Raw genomic sequence first — 24,926 nt, forward strand, 5'->3', positions numbered from 1 at the left:
CCTATTTAAATAACAAAGTGTTTGACATGTACTAAGGTTTGCTCCTACAGGAAAAAAATAAAAGCACCAATCAAGATTAAACTATGTATTTAAGAATGTATTTGACTATTAAAATCCAAACAAATTGTAAATCAAAATTAATGTTCAAAACAAAACCCAGTTTGGCATGTTATTGAACACATTTTCTCTTGATTTTCGCTCTATACCTTGTCTTCAAATACCAACTATCAGTTTAGAAAATAAATGACCAATGTACAGCATTCTAAACGAGACAATACATTTAAAAAACCGGACGACCAAACGCTGATTGAGCATGAGACGCGGTGCCACTGGAATGTAATTTTGACTTACCTGACCAAACTTCCACCTTAAATGTATTGTCTTGTGTGTGAATCAATTAATGTATTTTCTGTTTTATTTTAATTTCCTGATGAATTCCACATCATTAACAAGACATTCGGACCTGAATATGAGCTCCATTTTTGGCAGCACGAAAAAGTTGTAGTTGAAAACTACCAAGGACAGGAACAAGGTAATCTAAACTTAGTTATTAGTTAATTCAGACGATTCAGAGGCAATTCCATTATAAAACTGTTATTACATTACACACAAACATACCTCAAACTCCAGCATAACTTTCTTCATTGTATCAACGTTGAAAATCATCGAAATCAAGTCTTGAACTGGTTTTGGAAGTTTGGATTCAATGGAACTCTCTGTGTTCAGTCTAACACTGTCACTTTCATCCTGAAAATATATTGATTGTATTCCAAAACATTCAAGTGATTAGTGACCATTGTTAAAAACACTTACATATTTTTAAGATAGATCATTTTTCACAAGTAAAACAGTGAAACTACTATCTAGTTGCTTAGATGATTCCATCGATGTTTTTGTTTTACCTGAAGATGGACTTTGAAGTCTGAAACTATAGTAGTACACTACTGAAAAATGATCACTTGACGAAGCCAGGTAACATAAACCATTTGGCTATCCATCTTTACAGTTAGTTCAGTTTATAAACATTTACAAATAATGTTTAAAATACAACCCTGAGAAGAAAACGAGAAAATCAATCGCATGTGCATAGCATACCAATTTTACCGATTACCACAAACAGAGGCACAAAATAATGTCCCATACTGATATACTGATATGTTTCTGTACCGCAGAAATAAAATAAAATACTCTTTATTAATAGAAAGAGTTTAAAAGTACAATACATTGAAGAGTGTTAAAAATACAACATTTACCTACTAATGACTTATAACAAAGTTCATAATATCTTGGGCTTCTCCATCAGATCAAAATTATTATATCTACTTACTGTGCCCAAGTCGATATCCATCGGCACCATTTTATGGGGCACTTTGACGAAGTTGTGCCGGTTCTCCCACCGATTGCCAGTACTGTCTTCAAATTTTTCCTTAAACATATTGATTGCTTCCTGAAGTGAGCCCATCGTATCGAGTTTTGTTCCTCCGATACTTGTACCGATACGACCCCATGCTCGGAATACCCAATACCTGGGCAGAAACAGAAACAAGATGAGCTTACTTTAAGTTGACTTTTTGCAGTATACTACAATTTTGTATCCCTGCTATATGTCATTAACTATTTCTTGTTTCTCAATGTAGTCAGGCTTAATATATAATCAAGTGTCCTACAATTTATTTTTTTTATTTCTTCATTGTTTGTCAATATCACCTGTGATTGTAACGTCAAGCACTTAAACTAACTTGTATCTAGTCAAAATTGTTGATATTTATTATTGTTACTACGTACAAATTTCTTTATGCTTTTGTTATTGTTATATTATTTGTTATTTATTGTTAGAGTAGTTACTGTTGCTTTAATATTTTGTGGCCTATTAGAAACAACATGTTAACATATCATGTATTTGCTGTAAAATGGTGTAACCGTTGAGAGGAAATAAATAAATAAATGTTAGACACGTTTGAACCCATAAACACCCCAACATGGTTTCATTATTTGTTTTGACAATTGACAAGTATATTTTTTTCCAATTGCTGACATTAAAATTTTAATTTTTTTCACAGTAAAACTATTAGATTAAGAAATATCAGATTGTGTAATAAATTAGGCTGGATGCATTGCACGACGTCCAAGTGCCACGACGTCCAATAATATTTATTCAGTGCCACGACGTCCAAAACATAATTTTTGAGTTGTTGCACGACGTCCAAGTGCCACGACGTCCAAAAGTACAGTAACTGCCAAAAATATAGTCTTTCTACAAGCTTTGGACGTCGTGGCACTTGGACGTCGTGAAACAGTGCACTATATAATTGTAAAAAAGTAACATTTGCGGGAGTGTTGCACGACGTCCAAAGTCGCTGCCAGTTGCACGACGTCCAAGTGCCACGACGTCCAATAAATATTTGAATGTTGCACGACGTCCAATATAGCTCAGCGCTGTTGCACGACGTCCAAGCTCCTTCATGATGACCGGCTACTTGCCGAATAGTGTTCTCTCGTGTAAAATGCTTATGGAACGTTTATTAGTTATATATACATGGGTATATGTTCTTGTTCAGAAATATATATACTATGAATATTTGAACCATTAATTAAAACATGATAAAGTAAAAAAAAAACATAAAAATAAAAAAATAAACAAGGCAACAGTTGGAAAACTATAAGGTTTACATGGTTTGAAAAATGATGACATTTTGTTAACAACCGATCAACTTCATTATGTTTGGAGTCTGCTTTTAAATAGCCTACTTATTTTTTCAAGACTAGATACATTGATAGGTACATTGATCAACATGATCTTTGAAAACTATTTTTTATCCCCTCATTTTAATTTTTACTAGTATAAAGAATAGAATGCCTTTTCGAACGGTTTTTTAGGCTTCAATTAAATGTCTTTATGTCGTAAATATGTTTATTAATAGTATTCACTTAACATTGACTTAATTTCATTTCAATAAATTTTGTGTTTGTGTTTTGCTACACCACTTATTAAATTGCAACCAATGAGAATCTATATAAATAAAATTAGAGTTTTGTCTGTACATTGCTCATAATCATTCATTTGTAGGTTATTTTTACGTTTTATACTCAAAGAAGCCGAAACAAGTCTCATCTAAATTTCTGTCCGTCTGTCTGTCTTTCTGTCTTTCTGTAACACTCAAGATGGCATTTTACACAATCTTCTCCAGGAAAACGAGAGTACCTATCAAGATCCAAGTCATTTTAATGTATTCACTGGATTGGCGAGAGTGTCTTTAGCCATTAAAATATGGCCTCAATAATTAGTAAATAACATTACGGACGTTCAAAAATGCAGTTTTGTGCGATTTTTGTCAAGTTTTCTTCCAATTTTTATCACATAATGATCTATGAAATAACGAACAGCTGTTCGGATCAAGATATTTTTTCTCGCTGTCACTGATATGTTTACAAATACCACAACCATTTTCGATCACGTTTTCAAGGCAAAGCCCATCCAAGTGAGATTAAAATCGTTGTCTTACATAACGGATTTAATTAATCGCAAGTGGAATAATATAGTGTAACCGTAAATGAAATTTAATAACATCATCCAGGTTAGGAACCAGAGATTCTTTGTGTATAAAATTGTTCTTGAGTTTTGATAACCTTGAATCAGTGTTGTATAGGGCTGGGAAACTTGAATTTATTAATGATCGTCGCCAATAGCTTACTAACTCATTGACGGCGCTTCAATGGTGGTTGTGTAAAGTGTAAAGCAAAAAATCACAACTACAGTGGGTGATTGTAACAGAGGTTTACGGTTTATGGATGATGCTAAACTCGCTTTTCCAATGTTTTACTTTCTGTTCCTATTCACCGTATGATGCAATCGCTGGACGATACAGCCAATAGGCCCATAGCCCATCTCTTGGGTACTTACGCCTACCCAATTATTCATAACAACCTTTTCGACGACGATCCTTGATACCGGTACTTTTCCCTAGAATACACGGCCTCCCTACTTAAGAAATAAAATTACAAACGTCCAAAAACCCAGCATTGCGCGATTGGTCACAGCATTGGTCACATTTCATTCTAATGTTAAAAGATATACCAATCATTGTTTAGAGAATAGGCCTGCGTAATCTAATAAATAACAAACAGTTGTTTTTTTTTCAAACTGACACCAATAAGTTTACATTAAAAGTTGTTTACGAATAAAGCAATTAATGGGAAATAATTTTGATTGCCGATAACTTTTCACGAAAAAAATCCAAAACCAAGAAATCAATAACCTTGGGACTTGATTAACGCATTTTATTTGTCGGACGTAATTCTTAACTGTAAACGTTGGTTTTTGGTACTGGTTTTTTCCCTTAGAACCGTTGGTAGCAGCAAGAATCATTTTTACGTACCAACACATCACTGTAATTTACAAATTAGTTATCGTTGGTGTTGCACCTTATTTATACAGTGGTATTACAGCCTTATTCAATTTAATTGATGTCTTAACTGTATAAGTTTTGCTTTTTCTGTCTGGATTCCAAAATGTTAGTTTATGCTAAGAAAATGATAACTCATCTAAGTAAAACGTTTTTTTAGCAAACCATTATGAATTGTTTACGATTTACGTTGTTTATGTATCAATAGTTCATGGCCTATTTTGGTAATTTTTATTATAGGTTAAATTACCAATCTAAATTGTCTATAGTACTTCATTTTATAAAGTAATCCGTCATTTCGTCAGCATTTCGCGTCATCTTCGGTCCAAGCAAATATAAATTGTTATGATAAAATTTGATGACATTGACAAAGATTTCAAATTCTAATTTTATATGTACTTTGTTATGCTTAAAACGTAGCAAATTCCCTAATTAAGTTCTGTATTTTTGTGTGTATGTCTGTTGGTAACGCATTTATGTACTTATTTCTCAGTGTCACGAAAAGGACAAGAGCACCTTGATAATGAAAATGTCAACCCGAATAAAGTGTTAAATGGTGAGGTTGAGGTAGTACTTTAAATAAATACCTTTAACCATTGTGGGAAGTAACTTTCAACTATAGGCCTATAGGGCTATGCCTCATAGATCTAGGCCTATAAAGCTTTTTTTAGTTTAATCATTGGATTTAACATATGGACCAACACGATCCGGGTGACATTTAATTGCGAAGCATTTGTTTTGGCTTGAAACTGTCAGAATAGATACTGTATTTGCAAAGGTTTATATATAATAGTTTTGCCAGCATATCTGAAAATATGCAAACCAACTGCTTTTCTTAATATAAGAAAGTTTCAACTGACTACTTTAAGATCCCCGTGCGTAGAACGGGCACACAGCTAGTATCATATAAATAAGTTGTACACAGGGTTCTTTTGTTTCCCCAACTCTAAAATACAACGCACATGAATTGAAAATGTTATAGGTTTAATAGTACTGTAGTGAATCGAATATCAATAAAGTTAACGTATAACAATAAATTTACATATTCCAAGATTATAATTGAATGTGTTTACGAAGGAACACCACAACCTCAACATTTAACATTACAATATATTTACTCAAGATTTATTGTTTTCATATTGCACAGTTGATGTTGCCAACTAGCGTGGGAGCGGAAGTCCTGATAAAGGCTGGTTCTCGGAAAAGTAATAAACTTGTAGTTTGAATGAAACATTTTTTAAATTTTGTACAGGATTCATGTGATCCTCAGCATCAAGTACAAACTGCAAAATGTGTGTCGAAGGTCTGATTAGACCTTCCGAGATTTAGACCTTCAGCAACTAATCCGTTTTTTACCTTCCTTTAATTTATTCTTTTTCATGTTGTGCTTCATGTAACGTACATAGACCAGAGGGCCGCTCATGCCCTTGACAAATAAATTAACATTTTCGCACTAATACAAATCAATATCGTCATTAGACAAGAATTAAAAAATAAAATTTATAAACAAAACCTACCACGACATATTCTTGAACAAGTATGCCTACAAACCTACGATAAGCATGTTTGTTATTATTATACTTAACCTACAAATGCTATGACTTAGGGCATACCTGCTTTCCTAGATAAAACATGCGAACCAATTGCGAGTGCGACGTGAACTTAGAAAAAGACTAGTAAGAATTTACAACTGTGAATTTCTCAGAATTGATTGACAGTTCAGATGAACCTATGGCCACAGACTACGGAAACCTACAGTATTATTGTATTAGTATACTGTATTTGTATTATTGTGTTACTAGCAGAGTACCCGTCCTTCGTACGGGGTTGACATATAAGTATAAATGCTTATTGCAGTTATGGGAGAGGACACGATAAAAAAAAAAAAAAACTGGTCTTTTAATTTTACGGGATCCTATTGAGTAGCACACATCTACCAAAGTCCTGATGTTCTACCACTGCACCTAGACCATGGAAAAAAAAAAGTTCTCATTGTGTACCACAACTTTTTTTTGCTAGTTGGTTCAAATTAGCTGTGGTCGTTAATGCAAACGAACAACATAATAGTGCTGCACCCTGTTTGGCAAGCCTTATAACTTTTAATGCTGTTTTAATATCATAGAACCAACTTGTACAGTTGAAACGGCTGACAATATTCTTTAATTTCTTTAAAATGAATTCTCATAAGGTTAACTAGAGAAAGTCCAGAGCCAGAGCCACCGGGGCGGAGACTGAAAGAATTTTTGATGTAAGAATATTTTAATCGGGGATGTCATCTATCATCATACCAAATTTCAACCTTGTCGGTTTAGTATTTTTCGCGTTTGCTTGTCACAAACATCCATCCGTCCATCCATACATCCATGGTTTGCACTGTAAACAAAAAGCTATCACAATAGTTTCAAACCGACAAATAGGAAAAATAGGAAAATATAAATAAATATGGAAAATAGGGTAATTTTCTAACATATTTTAGTGAAATTATATAATCAGGCAAATGGAAATTCAGTCTACAGATTTGCTGTGGTAGGGGGATTATATTACGGTTTACACAAAAATAAATCAAAACATAAACCTCATAACACTCAGGAAAAGGGCCTAGGTTGATAGGGCAATGATTATAGAATCTTAATTATTTCCTATATCCATGATGAATGATTTCTTTTAAAACGAATTATTCCCACTGTTTCACAGGAAACATTTTTAACCATTGTAGTAACATCATTAAAGCTTAAAAAGTTGATAGTTTACATAATATTTAGCACATTTTACGGATAAAACTTTTTTGAATTCATCATATTATAAGTGTATGAAAATTCATATATCTGTGTATCAATATCTACTTATCTCATTTCTGTTCAATGGAAGTTATACAATTTCAATGATACCGGTACTTAAATGGGAAGTCTTACAGCTGTTATAAAACTGTGCATACATTTTATCTTACGAGTAAATTTGCTACCAATTGATATAGTATGACAATTCTATTCTACTACAGTACTTAGAATTCTACCACTACTCACATTAAACCAACCATATTTACTTTTGGGCTAGTGATTAATTTATTGTATTAATCATACAATATAGTGAATAGTGTAGTCATTTATTTATTTCGTTTCTATGACATAGCTCTATTTTGTAGAAATCAATTATGCAATCATAACAACAGAAATACTGCATCATTACATTTTACAGTGACATAGTATTTATTTTACATAAAAAAAATTTAAGCTAACGCAATAATTAGTTCAATTAGAACCATTGAATATTGAATAATTTAAACATTAATCGAAGACGAAGCGGTTGACAACTTTCAAACAGTTGACTAGGACTAGTTGCCTTCAATAATTGCAATGCGAACTGTATGCACTGAGGTCGGCAAACAGTGTTCACAGTGTGCAGGCACTTTGGACGTCGTGGCACTTGGACGTCGTGCAACAGTGAAATATTGATTGGACGTCGTGGCACTTGGACGTCGTGCAACTGGCAGAGGCTTTGGACGTGGTGCAAATGATACTTCTTTACAATTCTACAGTGCGCTGTTTCACAACGTCCAAGTGCCACGATGTCCAAAGCTTGTAGAAAGACTATATTTTTGGCAGTTACTGTACTTTTGGACGTCGTGGCACTTGGACGTCGTGCAACAACTCAAAAATTATGTTTTGGACGTCGTGGCACTGGAAAAATATTATTGGACGTCGTGGCACTTGGACGTCGTGCAACACTCCCATTAGGCTTAGTGTGGATATTTGAACCGTGGTGAAACATATCATTTACACAAAAGATCACATTTCTGACATGTACTGAAACATACCATATCATTACTCAGTATAAATAATAAGCACACAGCACAGTGGTGTTGATGTTTTAATTTTTTTTCCTACGAGTTACTCTCCTGCCATTTTGATTTAATTTCTTTTGTCACCCACATTCAGCTACAGTTAAAGAATTTTAAGTGGTGGTTTAGTATGTGTATGGATCAAATCGTTTAGAATTCTTTTTATTTTATTTATAAAATTTAAATCCTTTAACAGTACATTTATTCAACAAGAGTTTATTTTTATTACAGTACAGTACTTATGTGCACTTACCCAGTCTCAATTGTAATACTTTAGGGCTAAAATCAAATTATATGGTTATATGGCTAGCAATCAGTTGTGAATATCGATGCTTCACTGTTGTACTATGGATAGATCTAATCATTCCATTCGCATGTTAAAGTTGTATCCTGTTTATTGAGTCACCGATAGACAAGGGTCTACGGGTTAGGTTAGGTTAGACCGATAGACAAAGGTCAACAGGTTAGGTTAGGTTTGGTTAGGTTAGACCGATAGACAAAGGTCTACAGGTTTGGTTAGGTTAGACCGATAGACAAAGGTCTACAGGTTAGGTTAGGTTTGGTTAGGTTAGACCGATAGACAAGGGTCTACAGGTTAGGTTAGACCGATAGGCAAAGGTCTACAGGTTAGGTTAGGTTTGGTTAGGTTAGACCGATAGACAAGGGTCTACAGGTTAGGTTAGGTTTGGTTAGGTAAGACCGATAGACAAAGGTCAATTTCAATTTATCAATTATTTAAGATGGGGACGCCACTATGTGCGTATTTTAACACAAATATGAGTGAAAGATGAGTGTAGGATGAGTGGCGCGATCTTGTAGAGTTAGTGACTAAGGCCGACATGTTCCTTAGACACAGCTGTTAATTAATAGCCCATACAGCTAATGGCAACTAAGGGACCTACAGTTTATAGTGGAATCCGAACCACATTTTTTCCTTGTAATTTAAGAATTGGTCTAGTTATCGGGGTAGTACTGCGGAGAGTCGTAGTACTCACTAGTGCGGACGTTAATCCACACCAGGGAGCATCACATCCACAGTGTATCCCTATAAATATCTACAGGTTACCACTCACTTGGTCTTTTTGTCAGACTCGAGCACTTGAATTCTGTAATATTTGTTGACACCACTTTGCATGTCAGTCAGACTGAGTACAGCCGAGTAGATGTCTTTGCCATTGTTGTATACGTGGGCCACATCCTCCATACCAGACTCTGGGTCAACAGCGGATCCTCCTTTTACCTTCAGAGTCACCTTCGATGACTTGTTGCTTTTGGAGAACGCACCTACGTAGCAAACAAAACCCTTCATAAATATAAAAAATGTACGGTAAATAGGTCCAGACTCTTGCTGCATGACCACTAGTGATAATCGAATAAAGAAATATCTGATCCCAAAACAAAATCTTGAATCTCTTGAAACTTTAGCCAACAATTACGCTCATTAGCTCATTGAATCAGTTACGTCCTCAGATGTTGCCACTGAGCTACCACCATGTTCAGTAAGGAAAGTAAGGGCGGATACTTTCTTCCTTACTTTATTTACTCATAGTTTCTTCCTTCTTCCTTAAGCTAAATTACAATGTTGTTATTATACTTTTTGGTGAAGGTGCACAGCTTTGGGCATGCTACTAGACTAGTTAAGGATTAAGGGTCTTAATTCCATATATGAAGGACTCGTCTAGTTTTAGATGTTTTTGTGATTCCAAACTTGGCTCCTAATTTGCAGTACATGTCAGATATAGCCTTAGTCTGCCTTTGTTAAGTTAAACATGCAAGGATATTAAGTGGAAGTTTGGGTATACGTCACTCTTTTTTCATTTGGATTGTGTCTGATTTATTGGAATCTGGCTAAACTGCCCTTTTTTATCAATTGGTCCAAAACAAAAACAAAACAAAAATTCAAACGAAGCTGAAAACACTCAAACGAGATGCATAAATTAAAGAGAAAAATCCAGACCTACAATATTTAAAAATAAATCGTTCTCTACCAGTAAACATAAGAATGAAGTACTTACTTTTGGAAATACTTTTTGATTTAAGACTTTCAATTCCCTCCAAGCGCTTTTTGGCCTAAAAAAAATATTGTTAATTTAAACATGTGTTGAAAATATACTTTCTGTTACTCCTGTATAGGCTACTTACTACAAATAATGTGATATAGTTACACTACACTATTATTACTTTGCAAATGGAACAAGTTTTATTTGAATTATGATAATACAGAAGGGAAAAAACATAAAATAACAAAAATAAATTTTAGTTCATGAAAAAATTGTAACATTTTTACTTTTTGTATATTAAAAAAATAAAATAATTGCAAAGGAATTTAATTGATGAATAAATTGAACGGTAAAATAATGTATTTTTTATGAGAAAAAAAGAAGAACCCCAATTATCCAAATTATTTGGGACCGGTCCCCATTTGGATGGTCAAAAATTCGCATGATTGGATTATTACTGAAATTTAGAGTCTTTTAAAGAAAATAGGCCAATCCTGCCGAGCTTTTACTATTGCGATCGCAAAACGTGCTGCCAATATTCTGTATAGACAGGTACCTGCCACAAACTGCCATGGAATTAGTAGGGCTATAAACATTTTTTTGTTAAAAAGAAAAAGAAAAAATATAAACTTTGTTTGTTAATTTTTGTGTATCAATTTGGACCCCGCCGACAAGTTTTGTAAACAAGGCGAGGCCAAGATAAATAAATAAATATATTCGAATTTGAATGATTATTATTTTTCGTGACTGCGGGGAAACAATGATGGTGTCCACATGACCATGGGATATATATATAATTTTACCGCGAGGGCGAAAAACGATGATGATGTTTCCGTGACCGCGGGAGAGGATGATCCACAAACACGACCATGGGATATGTTTATCAGTTTGCTGCCATCGCAAAACACGATGACGATATTTCCGTAACCGCGGAAGACAATAATGGTGACAACATGATCGTGAGACAGGATTTGGAACGCGATCATAGCTTCTGCCTTTTTTAATAACAACTCTAATTTTTGTGGTTATAAATTTTAAAATTATTTCTGTAAACAATTCGGATAATCAGCCATTTGAGTAGTTGGAGTTCGGATTGGAGTTCGGATTGGAGTTCTACTGTAATGATAATTTACTTCGGATTGGTCGAATGCAATCACACCTTTGTAGAACAAACATCTATTAAATGTACAAAAACGTTACAAATTGAATTTATACTCACGTCAGACCCCCAACTGGCCATGTTCAATCTGGATATATTCTCGATTGCTCCACCTTTTAAAGACTCTTGGATGAATGATTCCGGAACCACCTGAATATTGGCTTCTTCCACTTCCTCCATTCGTTTGTTCTTCTTTTCTACTTCCTCTGTAAATTTGCAACAGTTGTAAATTGGAGTTTGGAACAAAACAATCACACTACCTACACAAAATAAACAGTTTGACAAAACAATGAATCCCTATAGGTCTAATTCTCTCAACCATACATTGTATTTATTCATTTTACACAGTGGCTTTAGAGTTTTTTTTCTTTTAATGATCTGTATGAACCCAGAACTTGGAACTATATGTCGGTAAATTTTGTCAACAGGCACTATTTCCTAGGTCTTGGAAGAGGGTTTAGACTAGCTTTAGACAGGAGGAAGTTCAATTCTCATACTAAATTCTGGTTAGAAAAAATCTAACTCAGTTGAGTTGAAACTAGCATTTTTGAATAACAGCAATAATCAAGGAATACAGAAATGTGTTACAAAAACACTAATGTGTTAACAAACAAAAGCTACTAGGTCAAGATTTTTAGATCGGCTCAAGTCGGGTCAGATCGTGGAGGTATGGGAGTGGCTTCATATTAACGTAATCACAAAAAGCACCAATGAAGATTATCCGATCATAGATATACAATTTTGGTGTGATTGTGAGAGATGTTAAACAACACCATCAAGATTATAGGAGACGTTCATAACAATGAGCAAATATTGGAAAAATACCATACAGAACTTTGAAAATAATGGTTAAATCAACACACAGAAAAATGTCTAGTAAAACAGTTTACTTACAACCATTTATACTTAGTATCAATAGGAACAGACTAAAAGCTACACACCTTGAGTCGATATGACTGCAGCCAACTTGCTATGTACTTTGGTCACCACTTTTCCTCCAAGTTTAGTGATTTCCTTCTTCAACTCGTCTCTTTTGAGTGACTTTCCAATTATGACAAACTCCATGTTTTTCAGCGGCAAGATGCGGTCACTTTTGATTTTGGGTCTGGAGAAAAATAGAATTTGTTTATAGGTAGACATGAATAATTTACAAACAATTACCTGAATTTAAAATCTTTTTTAAATATTAAAAATTGAACTAAAGTAATTTGTTACTGCTTTCAGTCTTTTTTAAGTTCATGGAATGTACTTGTTTTCAACGGTATGACAGGTTGACGTGTACCATGGGTGGTACGTGGTTTAATTAGCATAATTATTATCTTATTGTGTTACTGAATCTGTGCAAGTAGTGTACAAGATTATAAATAATTAATTCTATCTAATTATACCTATGAACACACTTTTGTGTTTTTTGAAAGTCTATGGTAATTTGTACACAAATTTACTTTTGACTGAAATTTTATTTGTGCGCCACCAGTGGCCACGTCAGAGCGGACAAGGTACCAGCGGCCACTCCAGTAAGTAAGTTAACTTAGTAACAAAATAAGTTCCTTGCTAAGTGTGATTGCTTAAAACTGATTAGGTACCTATTTAAAATTTAATTACCCTTGTTACATGTATTATATAGAATGTTTATGTAATATTTTCTGTAGGCCTAGTCATAGTTTTGAGTTGATTTATGGAGATAATCATAATTCTGGAAAATATTTTATTTCATGATCAATAAAGATTTGACTTGATTTAAAGAAAGTAAATCTGCATAAACATGTAACTGTGTCAGATACACACAAATAAAGTTAACAACACCATTATGATTTTGAACACTGCAATATTTTCAGTAATATATATTATCAACTTACCCTTGCTCAGAAGTAGACGGACCAAAATTCACATTCACAGTACGTTCCTCAACTCTGATGATTCGTTTTCTTAATTTTGGCTTGTATCTCCTAAAAAGATTAATACTTTCAATCTAAAGAGTAATCACTTAACAATATCACATCTTGTAAGTTATTTTATTTTAACATTACAATTAATATCAACCCATTCAAATATTTGAGGGACGACAATTCCATGATCTTATTACTGCCAAATAAAGTAAATAAACACCTAAATATTCTCTGACAGATTATGACGAAATCTATCACGAAAAGCTATAGAGAAAAAATAATAAAGATATACAAGTTCACATAAACAAGGAGAAAAAAAAGGCATTTTTACCATATGTATACCCCTAAACAACAGATATTTGGGAAAGGCAAAATAAAACAATGAGCAAGCAATTTTTATTCAAAATTAAAAGTGTTTCAACATGAAAGAAACTATAGGAGGTTTTTGCAGCCCCATAATAATCTTTTCATGTTAGCGCTTTGTTTGGTCGCTTAACCCTTACTACATTCTGATGTCAAACATTTTTGTAAAATCCATGTCCGCTCATCATACTTACAATTCAGCAAATTTTTCCGCCAGCTGATTGTTGGAAGGGATCTCGAAGGGTTTTCTCTTTGGCTCAGTAGTAACGTTGTCACAAGCCACCCACGCTGTGAGATTACCCTTGCATCTATAGCCTCCGTCAGCCATGCGGTAAATCTGAGGGCCGTTCTTGCACTTTTCACACTCAACTGGCCAGCCAAACGCCATCGCGTCTGCTATTCTCTCAATGTTCTAAATAGGCAAAGTAACATAGTAGAGACCAGGGTTTAAGCTGCGGTAGCATTGTTAGCATTCAGCTATTCACAACTAAAAAAATGCTTCCTTTGTTTTGCAGGCTATAATATTTCAAACATGTAATATTACTGAAATTTTTTTTTTAATGCTTAAAGAATAATATTTTTGCTTAGATGTGAGAATTTGTAGCGATTTGCTAAAAACAAATTTCATCCTAGCCTATATCCTGGTAGTGGCAATTATTTGACATTTTTGTGATAAAAAAGAATTTCAAACTTGAAAAGCCAACTAGGTAACAATGCTATCCAAGTGCTAATCTGTTGTTAAGAAGGATATCAATTGTTAATATTGGCCTTAAATTCTCACAATATGTATTTACTTTCAATAAATCCTAGTAGAGGGTGGAAAGATGAGGTGATGAGGGATGTTAATCAGAAAGGGGTGATAGGGTATGGAAGATAATAGAGGAAGGAAAACTGTGGAAGTACAAGAGAAGATGATAAGGCTTCACCAAGGCAAAAGATAAACCTAACTTAGCAGAGTGCAATTTCCATATCTGTATACCTCCAGGTACTTAATGTAGTTTTTATTTTATACATAACCTATGCTAAACAAAACATCTTTTATTTACTTAGCTGTTTTTATGTAAAAATTTTTTTTCAGACTTAGATATGTAAGTATTTCCTATCCTGGTCTCTGCCGCAAACATTTTATTAGTACAGTTCGCCTTCGTACTGTACCGGCTCACCCCTTGCTTTGCTGGATACGTTCCATGCACAAATCTTTAGACTATGTCGACGGGCAAATGCAAGGTTAAAAGAGGCTGCCAACCTCTTATTGAAAAAATAAATAAATAAAAAAACTCACCGTATGCTGATCCTCTGGTTCCTCATCATTATGGTTCATTATCGCAACAAGTTCTGATCTCGTTAAGGACTTCAAGAACTTGGTGTATCTAGATACCAAAGAATCATTAATTGGAGACAAACTGGTGCGGTTATTTGTGTTTAATACAGAATTCAACATTTTATTTTTTTTATTTTTTTTTTTTATTTTTTTTTTTTTATTTACACAATACGTTCTTTATAAAGTACATTTCATACATAAGAACAGGTGTTTCGTCATAGTGATGTATTATATAGTAAAATTAATAGTTAAAATAATTAAAATAAACTCATGTAGGATATCAGAGAATTTTTATCTACATTATAGGGTTCTCCAAAAATTCGTCAAGTGAATAGTACGCTTTCTCAATTATTTTATCTTTTATTTTATCTTTGAATTGAAAGGCATTTAAATTTTTAAGATACAGGGGTAATTCATTGTACAATCTAAGTCCCATATATTGAGGGCTGTTCCTAAAAGTGGTCAATTTGTGATGTGGTAATCTGAAATTATATTTATTCCTTGTATTATAATTATGTGTAAATTTGACTGCATCTGACAAATTTTCCTTAGTGTTATGTATCCAATTTAGAATTTCATTTATGTATAATCCAAAAATGGTGTGAATTCTAAGATTTTTAAACAGGTTTTTACATGATTTTCTCCTTCTTGATTTGGTTAAGATTCTAATAATTTTTTTCTGTAAAATTAGTAGGGATTTGACTTCTGTTGACACTCCCCACAGTATGATTCCATACCTCAAGATGGATTCAACGTATCCATAGTAAACTGTGATACATGTATCCTGAGGTACACAGTTTATCAGGTGAAAGAAAGCAAAAGAAATAGATCTTAGTTTGCCTTTCATCTTATCTATGTGAATCTTCCAATTAATATGAGTATCAAGCAATACACCCAAAAATCTATGAGATTCTACTAAATTTGGAATTTTATCAAGAATTACATTGTTTTTTAAAGAAAATTTAATTATATGAGTTTTGTCAATATTCAGCTTTAAACCATTATCTGTAAACCAATTTTTCATACAATCCAAAGTGTTTTCTATTGATACAATTAAGTTATTTACTGAATCCTCTCTTATGATTGCTGTTGTATCATCAGCAAATAAGATTAAATCTCTGCCAATAGCTTTTGGAAGGTCATTAATAAAGATCAGGAAAAACAGAGGGCCCAATATTGACCCTTGAGGTACACCATAATTAGATAAATTCCAGTTTGACATATGTTTCACACCGTTTTTGGTCACTATTGTTCTATACTTTCTGTTCTGTAAATAAGAGTCTAATAAAGAAAAACTTTTACCCTTTATACCGTAGTCTTTTAATTTAGAAAGCAAAATTGAATGATCCACACAGTCAAAGGCCTTAGACAGGTCACAGAAAACACCAGCAGTAGTTTCAGACCTGTCCAAAGCCCCTGTAACATCATTGATAAATTCAATCAGTGCACTGTTGGTGCTGAATGTCTTTCTAAACCCAAACTGTTTTTCATAAAACAAATCATTGCTGTTAAAATAGTTTACTAGCCGGAAATTGATAACTTTTTCAAATATCTTTGAAAAATTACTTAAAACAGATATTGGGCGGTAGTTATTTATATCGGTTCTAGCCCCTTTTTTGTATATCGGAGTAATATGAGAGTATTTCAATTTTTCCGGGAAAATACCACATTCAAAACATTTATTAATTATATCTGAGAGGGGTTCAGCAATTTTATTTGCTACTGCTTTGATGAGTGAAATGGGAACTTCATCCCAACCCACCGATGTCTTATTTTTCAAAGAAAATATTATTTTTAAAATTTCATTTTTGTTGGTTGGTTCAAAGTTGTACAGTGAACACCCCTTTATATCCACAGATATTTTCATATTTGGATGGACACCCTTTACAATAGGATTTGGCAAGTTTAAGCTATTAACAACATTTAAAAAAAAAGAATTAAAAGTTTTGGCAACAACATTTTGGTCTTCAATTAATTCATTATTAGAGACTTTTAATGAAATATGATTGCCACAACTATCCTCTTTTCTAATGCCTAATTCGTTATTTACAACTTTCCACATAGCTTTTGGTTTATTTAATGCATTATTTATATATTTGCTGTTAGACCTTTTTTTAGAACTGTTTACAACTTTACGAAATATCTTTTTATAAGACTTTACATAGTTAAGAAAAATTGGGTCTGTACTGGTTTTGGCTTGCCAATGCAACTCACGCTTTCTTTTGCTAGAAACCTTGATACCTGTTGTTACCCAATCCAATATAACAGTTTTTATCTTAGATTTCTTTTTTACAGCCTTTAGTGGGAAATAATGATTCAACTGCCCTATAAAATAACTCAAAAAATGGTTGTAACTATCATTAACATTACAATTATCCAAACATAATTGACTTTTGTCAATTTCAAAAGTTTTTACATATTCGTTCATAGCATTTTCACTAAAAGTTCTTTTATAAAAAACCTTTTTGTTGTTGTCATTTATCAATTTGTTAGGTAGATTTATAAACAGTGCATTATGGTCAGATACACAAAGACCAATATTATATTTACAGATAACCTTGAGTTTTGTTTGAGTCGCAATGTTATCAATGCAAGTGCGAGAGTTACCTGATATTCTTGTTGGTTCATTGAAGTTTAGATTAAATCCATTACATTCAATAATATCATAGAATTTTGAAATTAAGTTGTTACTTTTGAGAATATCTATATTGAAATCAGAGGCCAGTATGATAGATTTAGTTTTGTTTTCATTTTTTAATTGATTCATTAAAAGTTCTAGTTTAGTGAGGAAAAGCTTTCTTATGTTATATTCTGGAACTGTATAAATTGATACCACTAGTAAATTCATTTCCACAATTTCAACAAATGAACCTTCAAAAATGAAATCCTCATTTAATACTTCCAGGTCTGCTCTTGTTTTAAAGTTAAATTCTTTATGCACTAATATACAAGAACCTCCTCTTTTTTTATTATTTTTTCTTATAAACACATTTCCCAAATTAAAATTATCAAAGGTGTTAAAAATATTAAATGAGTCCTCATTGATCCAATGCTCATTTAGTGCAAAAATCTTAATTTTACGTCCAAACTGTGATAGAAACATATTTAAATCAGCCACTTTACCTGGATTTAAGCCTTGAATGTTCATATGCATAAACATATCATGAACTGATCTCTGAAGTTTCAATAAAGAATTCTCATTGTTAAAAGTACTTTCTACCCTACTACAAAAAATATTATTTACAATAGATGTCTGAAAACAGTGAGTTGTATTACTATTTACATTGGATCCATTTTACTGAGAACATTCTACATTTTACCTTCAGGTGGAATGATCGAAAAACCTGATCATCTGGAAAGTGTTATATTTGAATCGGGTCTAAATGTAATTTTCCTGATTTCACCTTGTCGCGAGTGACGATGAAATATGTCACCACAAATGTGAGAGATTTTCACAACGGTTCTGCGAACCCTATGTTTTAACGAGGCACTTGTCGGAAAACGACTAAAGAAAAGAAATACGCTGGCGATTTTGTGCAAGTCTATAGAGCCAGTATAACTCAACACTTCAATAATTTATCCAGACAATAATTTCTGCAAGGTACTAATGACAACATGGCAATTAAAAAAAAGACAAAGACAAGGCAAACACATTTTCTTACTTATAAAGTATGTCTGTTTGTTTCTTCAGTTCCTTCTTCTCTTCTTCATTTACAGGTTCTGCCTTGGTTTTTTTTGGGGCAGGAGGTCCATCAACAGAATCACTCGGCTTCCTAGATAAACAGAGAAAAAAGTTATATCGGTAAATAAACTAGGGATGGTCAAGTCTCAAAATTTCGGGAAATTTTCGGGAAATTTTAAATCTCGTTACATGAGACGAGATTTCTTTTTGACCGAGATTTTTATCGAGACGAGAATTAAAAAAAAAATAAATAAATAAAAAAATAAAAACGCCTGCAGAAAGTCAATGCAATACCCGCAATACAGGAGCGTGTTGTAGTTGCGTTTCCTTTGCGAAGGCGTTCTTATTTAATTAATTCTATAAATGTAAATATTACTTTAATTATTTTAATAATATTACTTTAATAACATTTGAGAAGTTTTGTTAAGTGTAAGCAGTGTGAGGAATGTTTTATTACTATAAAAAGTCAAAACAAGTAACTATTTTATAAAAATTAATATTGCTTTTATTTTATGATTTATTTTATTTTAGGATAAGTTGAACTCTATCCTAACTGATATCACTATGTTTCTTAATCGTAGGCATTTTTAATAAGTTAGGCGTGATTAATAAAAAAATGTTATGCTGATGTTTTTTAATAAAAGATTGTAAATATTCTTGCCTATTATCATTATTGTTGTATTTAAACAGTCATCTAACAATGTTACAAAATCAGGTAACAATTTTGAACGTGCATTTCCCGTTGTGTATGAGAAGGGAAATCCCGTCTCGAAATTTTATGAGAAATAAAAAATCTCGTCTCGTCTCGTCTCAAACTAAAAATTCAATCTCGTCCATCCCTAAAATAAACCAACTTACAGTGTAAAGTGCAATGGAATGAACAGTACAAATTTAATATTCAATATCTTACCAAGCAGCTTCCATCTACCAAATATGTACCATATATGTATGTACCATGTATGCAGCTTCCATATATGTAAAATGATACATGTGTAAGCATTTAGACCACAAAATTATTTAGGGAGTATTTTAATAGCATGAGTTCTCATATACATGAAAAGGGGAGCAAGCTGGTCTAGTGGTGGAGAGCGGGACTTCGGTCCCACATGTCCCAGGGTTTAAATCCCGCCAAATTACCAAAATGGATTTTATCCAAGTGATAATGCCGACACCCCTAGGTCAAGCCGGAAGTAATGTGAAAAACAATCTTGCTCTCGTGCCTAGCGTCCAACGACAAAATATATATATGAATGAAGTAACTACAAATAATTTTTTTAGTTGGAAATAAATCTTTTAGACATGGACAGAGAAAGGAACCACATATTTTAACACCTTACACCTTACAATACTACTAATTTTGAAGCAACACACTACAGTAATTGTAAATAAATCTTCTTTTGCACCACTCACGCCTTGATTGCTGGCAACACCTCCTTAAACTTGGCTTTGTCTTCATCCTTCAAAGATGTAAATCCATCGAGCTGATCGGCCGACATGAAAAAGCCCAAGTCCTGACGCAGCTTCACAAAACAATCCAGATGATGCCACAACGGGACTCCTCCGTACCTGAGATAAATTAAAACCATTACAACAATCTACGTTTAAGGAAAAATGTTTTATAATAACCGTTTTTTTTTTAGATTATATTTTTAACAACCAACCTATTTGTGTACACTATAAGATTAAAATACTTATTTTTTGTAGCTAGTCAATATCCTACATCCAATATTGTCAATGTTTCTAATTTTTCATAAGCTTTTTACTTCGAGTCGGCATAGTTGATAGAGGTTTACCCATCCCTTTAGTAGAATCCTGAGAAAAGTCATTAGCTTTTTTAAAGGCTGTTCAAAACTGGACCCAGCTGTTCCTCATTATCGGCTTTAAATAAATGACCCTGGCTAATGAAACAGCTGATCCTAGTCAGTAACATAGCTACACGGATCATGGCACATGATTCTACATTCGTCCTTCACTCATATTTGAGTTTTAATTAATTTTTTGTTGCGGCAATTCATCAATGCAAGTTTTGTATGAACTTCATTAAAGATACATGGATAATTTCTTAAGAGAATGTATGAAAGTTTGGTGAGGTTAGATAAGTCTCTGAATGTGTAGGCCTAGTCCTATTATTTCAGTCAAAGTAACTTACATCAGTCCTAATATTTAGTTAGGTGGTGCATTTTACCTTCTGCCATCGTCACTATCATAGTCCATCTTAGCTGCTCTCAATTCGCCCTATTAAACATTTAAGATTTTTAGTTACAAGCACAATATTCTAGGAGACTGACAAGTGAGAAATATAATTGATATAGCAGTACAACATAAGAGTTAGTAAGGATGTGTCGATTCTCGATACCACCAATTCTTTGACATTGGAATTGGCATCGAAAATCAATTGTGAAAGGCAATACCGATACCTGAAACGTCCGCAAAGGTCACGCGATTGAAAAATTAGGTGGCAATGATGAATTCCGTTACCGCTGAGCTATATTTCGGATTTCGTAGCGACCGTGGAAGAGGATTGACATTGTAGGAGGTCACAAAATGACCTAGAGCTTGGCATGATCAAAAATCTCAGGTTGGCTCACCTCTTGTTATAATACAATTTTATTTTGATAATTGTTAGCAAGATTTTTTTTTCCTATGATATAGGTTTAATGTGTTTGGAAGGGCATCCATGTGAATTGTTTAAAATTTGTCTCAACTAGGGTATCTTCTTTTTCTTGAGCTCACAAGGTAATTTTTACAAGTTTAAAATCAAGATCTAAACACAACAAAAGTATTTGAAGAAAGTTCATAAATAACCCTAGTGTTAACCATTTGAGGTAGAATGTGATATTGAGAGAGAAGGGTAACTTTTTGGAACATCAGTAATCAACTTAACCATTCAGTAAGAAAATCTTGTGTAATAGTGGGAAATAGTGAACTTCAAGCATCAAGGAATGGTGGATGGTGGTATTCGTTAAGCATATTAAAAACTAAGAAATTTTCAGAAGCATACAGTTGTGCTACATAAACAATCTGTTTGTTGTTATAAATACCTTCATAATGATCTCGTGACATCCGCGGCAAGTGGCTCTGCTGCTTTTTGAGATATCACATAGGAACATCTTTTTAGCAGCTCCACCTTCTGCCCCGCCTGCACGTTTCTTCCCCTTCTTCCCTTTTGTTTGTCCATTTTCAGCTGCTCCCGCTCCATTTGCAATGGCAGTAACTAAATAGAACCAAATATTAGATTGTTAAAAGTTAAGTAAGTTAACTGAAGTTATCTCAGTATTTAAACAAATCCTCATTACTATAACATCTCTTGGACGATTTTTAATAAATGTTTGGGTAATGCTGTAGACATGAGGATTTGCTGTCTCTTATTGCCGGCAACAATACGCCAAAATATTTTCATTTGGAATTGTTTAGAAAATATCGAGATCACCATAATATTTTAGGTTATCAACTACAGTAGAACCTCCATCAAATGAACACTTTCAACCAAAATAGTTTGCGAACAAGCATGATAGAACCGTGGGAAAGGAGTTTTATGGGAGACCCCTCACTAAACATAATATGTTTTTTCCAAACCAATTTGTAGAGCTTAAAAACAAACAATTTACAGGTAGTGTTTTGATGCATGTTGCACATTTAATGAAGACAATATTTTTAACTATATTTTGAACACTAAGTTAAAGGCTAGAAAGCTAAAACCATGGAGTATTTGAAATTTTAAATATTTTACACTGTAGCACCTCTATAAGATTTTTGAGAGTGAGTCATGCCGCTTCCTAATAGGTTAAGAGAACTTTACGGGACCAATAAATGCAAATGCACCAGAATAGGGAAATTATTAATACATCTGCCATCCCTTTTACTTGCTAAGAATGTCTTTACTTCAGAATTTTCTATGCATTGAAACCTTCGATGGTTCAAACATTTAAACTGTCAAGAGCAAATCTAACTCATCATCCATTTTATTTCCATAATATTTTTTTTTAAGTTTAACAACATGAGTCCTACTTTAAAAGTAGGGCCTACGTCCAAAAATGTTATTTCAAAAAATGATTACCTTTCTCACGAATTTTTTCTTGATCATCCCATTTCAGCGCCTCGAAATGTTCTATGTCGCCAACCGCTTTGGGTCGTTGCTTGGCGAAGAAGCATATCTGGTGGTACCACTTAGGGATCACTCCGTCAAATGATGGTGACTAGACAATCAAACACAGATAATAAAAATAATAATGTTTATACTTTACTTATTATCAATGCCCGTAGTAGGCTAAATGTCAAGAATTTGCCTTTAGCTCGGCGAGATGGTTCTATATGATGACACGTTGAGGAACAGCTTCCGTACCAGCGTATTTTTCTAGGCTTATTGAGGACTATCTGTACTGCAGAACTGTTCATTACAAAACGAAAGATAGATTGCGGATGATGGATGTCACTTCTCGTGTCACGTAATATTCAATTAAAATTTATGTTTGTAGCCCCTGAGCTGTTTGACATAAAGTAAAGACTAAATTACTTATGTAATCCCGTCACAGCTCAAAAAATCTTTCTCAAATTAGGACATGTTTCGGTGTTAAAACACCATCGTCAGCTTCTGGTAGATACTTGTAGTGTTGATCAGTTGTAGACATCGTTGAAGGGTAGGCTAAACACAATATGGCACGAACAATATTACAAAAAGAGACATTGAAACATTTAAAAACAGGCCTGTTCCAACCAAAGTGACCGAAAGCACAGGTAGCAAGGGAGACACTGCAGATCCGTAAAATAATAAACACTACAGTATTTCAAAAGTGCAAGCATTTTTTAAATAGTATTTTAAAGTGTTTTTCCAGGGTTTTAATTGTACAAAAACAGTCTTTAGGTACAAACCAACATCTCGTTTCAAAGTTTACAGTTAAAGTTCACTAACTTTGACAAGTCGTTGCCCTTGATTGCGTAAGCATAGACATTTTTTAAAAAGCAAACTTAGTAGAACCACTCTTTATGTACAAAATGGTGTTTGGTTCACAATTTAAATGTTAAAACTAGAATCGCTATATGATACCGCGCGAAGCGGTTTTCTGACGTTTTTCAATGGGGGTAGGGAACCCTCTTAATATCCGCATGAAGCTCAACCCACCACCCTGACATGCCTAAATAAGATCTAAGTTAGGCTACATGCAATTAGTCTCAGATCATTTCTCTTGTAAATGTCATCCTTGCTACCTTGTTTATTCAAAAGTTGTATATTTAAACAGTAATACCTTCAGTAATAGGCCTATTCATTTGCTATGAAAAGTAATGGTATACGTTATTTGGATTCAGGAGGTAAAAAAAAAAAAAAAAAAAAAAAAAAAAAAAAAAAAAACAATAAAGTAAGATATCAAAATAAAAAATTTCCTTTAGAGGCACCTGTTATTTTAGTGAATGTGCTTTACGACTGTGACTATTATAGTCACCCCGCTACTTCACGAAAATGTAAAAATTGATTGATTTGTTTTTGTTGTTGTGAGATCATCTATAATATTAAAACGAAACATTGTTTTTTTATTTCAAGATTCTGAATCAACCACTCGACGGATTTTCATGATTTTTGTGTTGAAAGACAGATAATTTTGTGAACTAGGGAATGTCGAAGCCATAATTTTAGTTTAGGGTCCCAGTTTTTTAAAAATTAAGTTTTAATTTTTTTAAAGTCTAGCAGCCGACGCTAAGATTCTAAACTAGATTTTGGCATAAAATAATTTGCTTAACATAACAGCTGTAAACATTCAGCTTTTGTGTCACAAATTCAGCATTTGGATAATAATTACATGTTGACTTATTAATACTATGTGTAATGCTATGCTCATTGTACGTCCATTTTATGGGTAAGAGGGTGACAGACTATTTAAATATTCATGGTTTAATGATAGATGTTCTAATTAATTTTTTAGAACAATCTTTAAAATTTTTAGTTTGTTTTAGTGCAATATAATTTGTTTTAACTAACAGCTGGTTGAATATAAAAGTTGTCTTTCAAACTAAAAGGTTAGTTTATTATTCTGTGATGTTGGCATTGAATATAGAAAATAAGTAAGATTCAAGATTCTATAACCACTGATGTATACAAATCAAGGCTCTGTCCCCGAGTATTCAAAGGAAAAATTATGCAAACTATTTTTCTGTTCGACTTTTTGAGGAAAGAATAGGAAAATGTGTACATGTTTTAGTTCATCTTGGCAGCTTTTTGTTTTCAGGAAATGGTTAACTGCTTGAACTTTGCTTGGAATAGAAATGGAAATATTAATAT

At 33.3% G+C, this 24,926-nt stretch overlaps 1 protein-coding gene across 1 annotated transcript in view; it reads right to left on the reverse strand.

Moving 5' to 3' along the window:
- Positions 1 to 24,926, reverse strand: part of LOC129000811 (poly [ADP-ribose] polymerase-like) — a 34,654-nt gene that overhangs the window by 7,215 nt on the left and 2,513 nt on the right. The window contains exons 2-15 of the mRNA XM_054427832.1: positions 22,713 to 22,851; positions 21,697 to 21,869; positions 20,841 to 20,890; positions 20,066 to 20,221; positions 18,636 to 18,746; positions 14,935 to 15,022; positions 13,847 to 14,064; positions 13,260 to 13,349; positions 12,342 to 12,505; positions 11,461 to 11,606; positions 10,257 to 10,311; positions 9,315 to 9,525; positions 1,328 to 1,526; positions 619 to 747 (exon numbers count right to left, since the gene is read on the reverse strand). Of these exons, the coding sequence (XP_054283807.1) occupies positions 619 to 747; positions 1,328 to 1,526; positions 9,315 to 9,525; positions 10,257 to 10,311; positions 11,461 to 11,606; positions 12,342 to 12,505; positions 13,260 to 13,349; positions 13,847 to 14,064; positions 14,935 to 15,022; positions 18,636 to 18,746; positions 20,066 to 20,221; positions 20,841 to 20,890; positions 21,697 to 21,869; positions 22,713 to 22,851 (1,929 nt within the window). The remainder of the gene's footprint in view (positions 1 to 618; positions 748 to 1,327; positions 1,527 to 9,314; positions 9,526 to 10,256; positions 10,312 to 11,460; positions 11,607 to 12,341; positions 12,506 to 13,259; positions 13,350 to 13,846; positions 14,065 to 14,934; positions 15,023 to 18,635; positions 18,747 to 20,065; positions 20,222 to 20,840; positions 20,891 to 21,696; positions 21,870 to 22,712; positions 22,852 to 24,926) is intronic.

This window comes from Macrosteles quadrilineatus, unplaced genomic scaffold (genome assembly GCF_028750875.1).
Source record: "Macrosteles quadrilineatus isolate MER2022 unplaced genomic scaffold, UCM_ALF_1.0 Scaffold_8__2_contigs__length_117827958, whole genome shotgun sequence".
In the NCBI taxonomy this organism is placed as follows: domain Eukaryota; kingdom Metazoa; phylum Arthropoda; class Insecta; order Hemiptera; family Cicadellidae; genus Macrosteles; species Macrosteles quadrilineatus.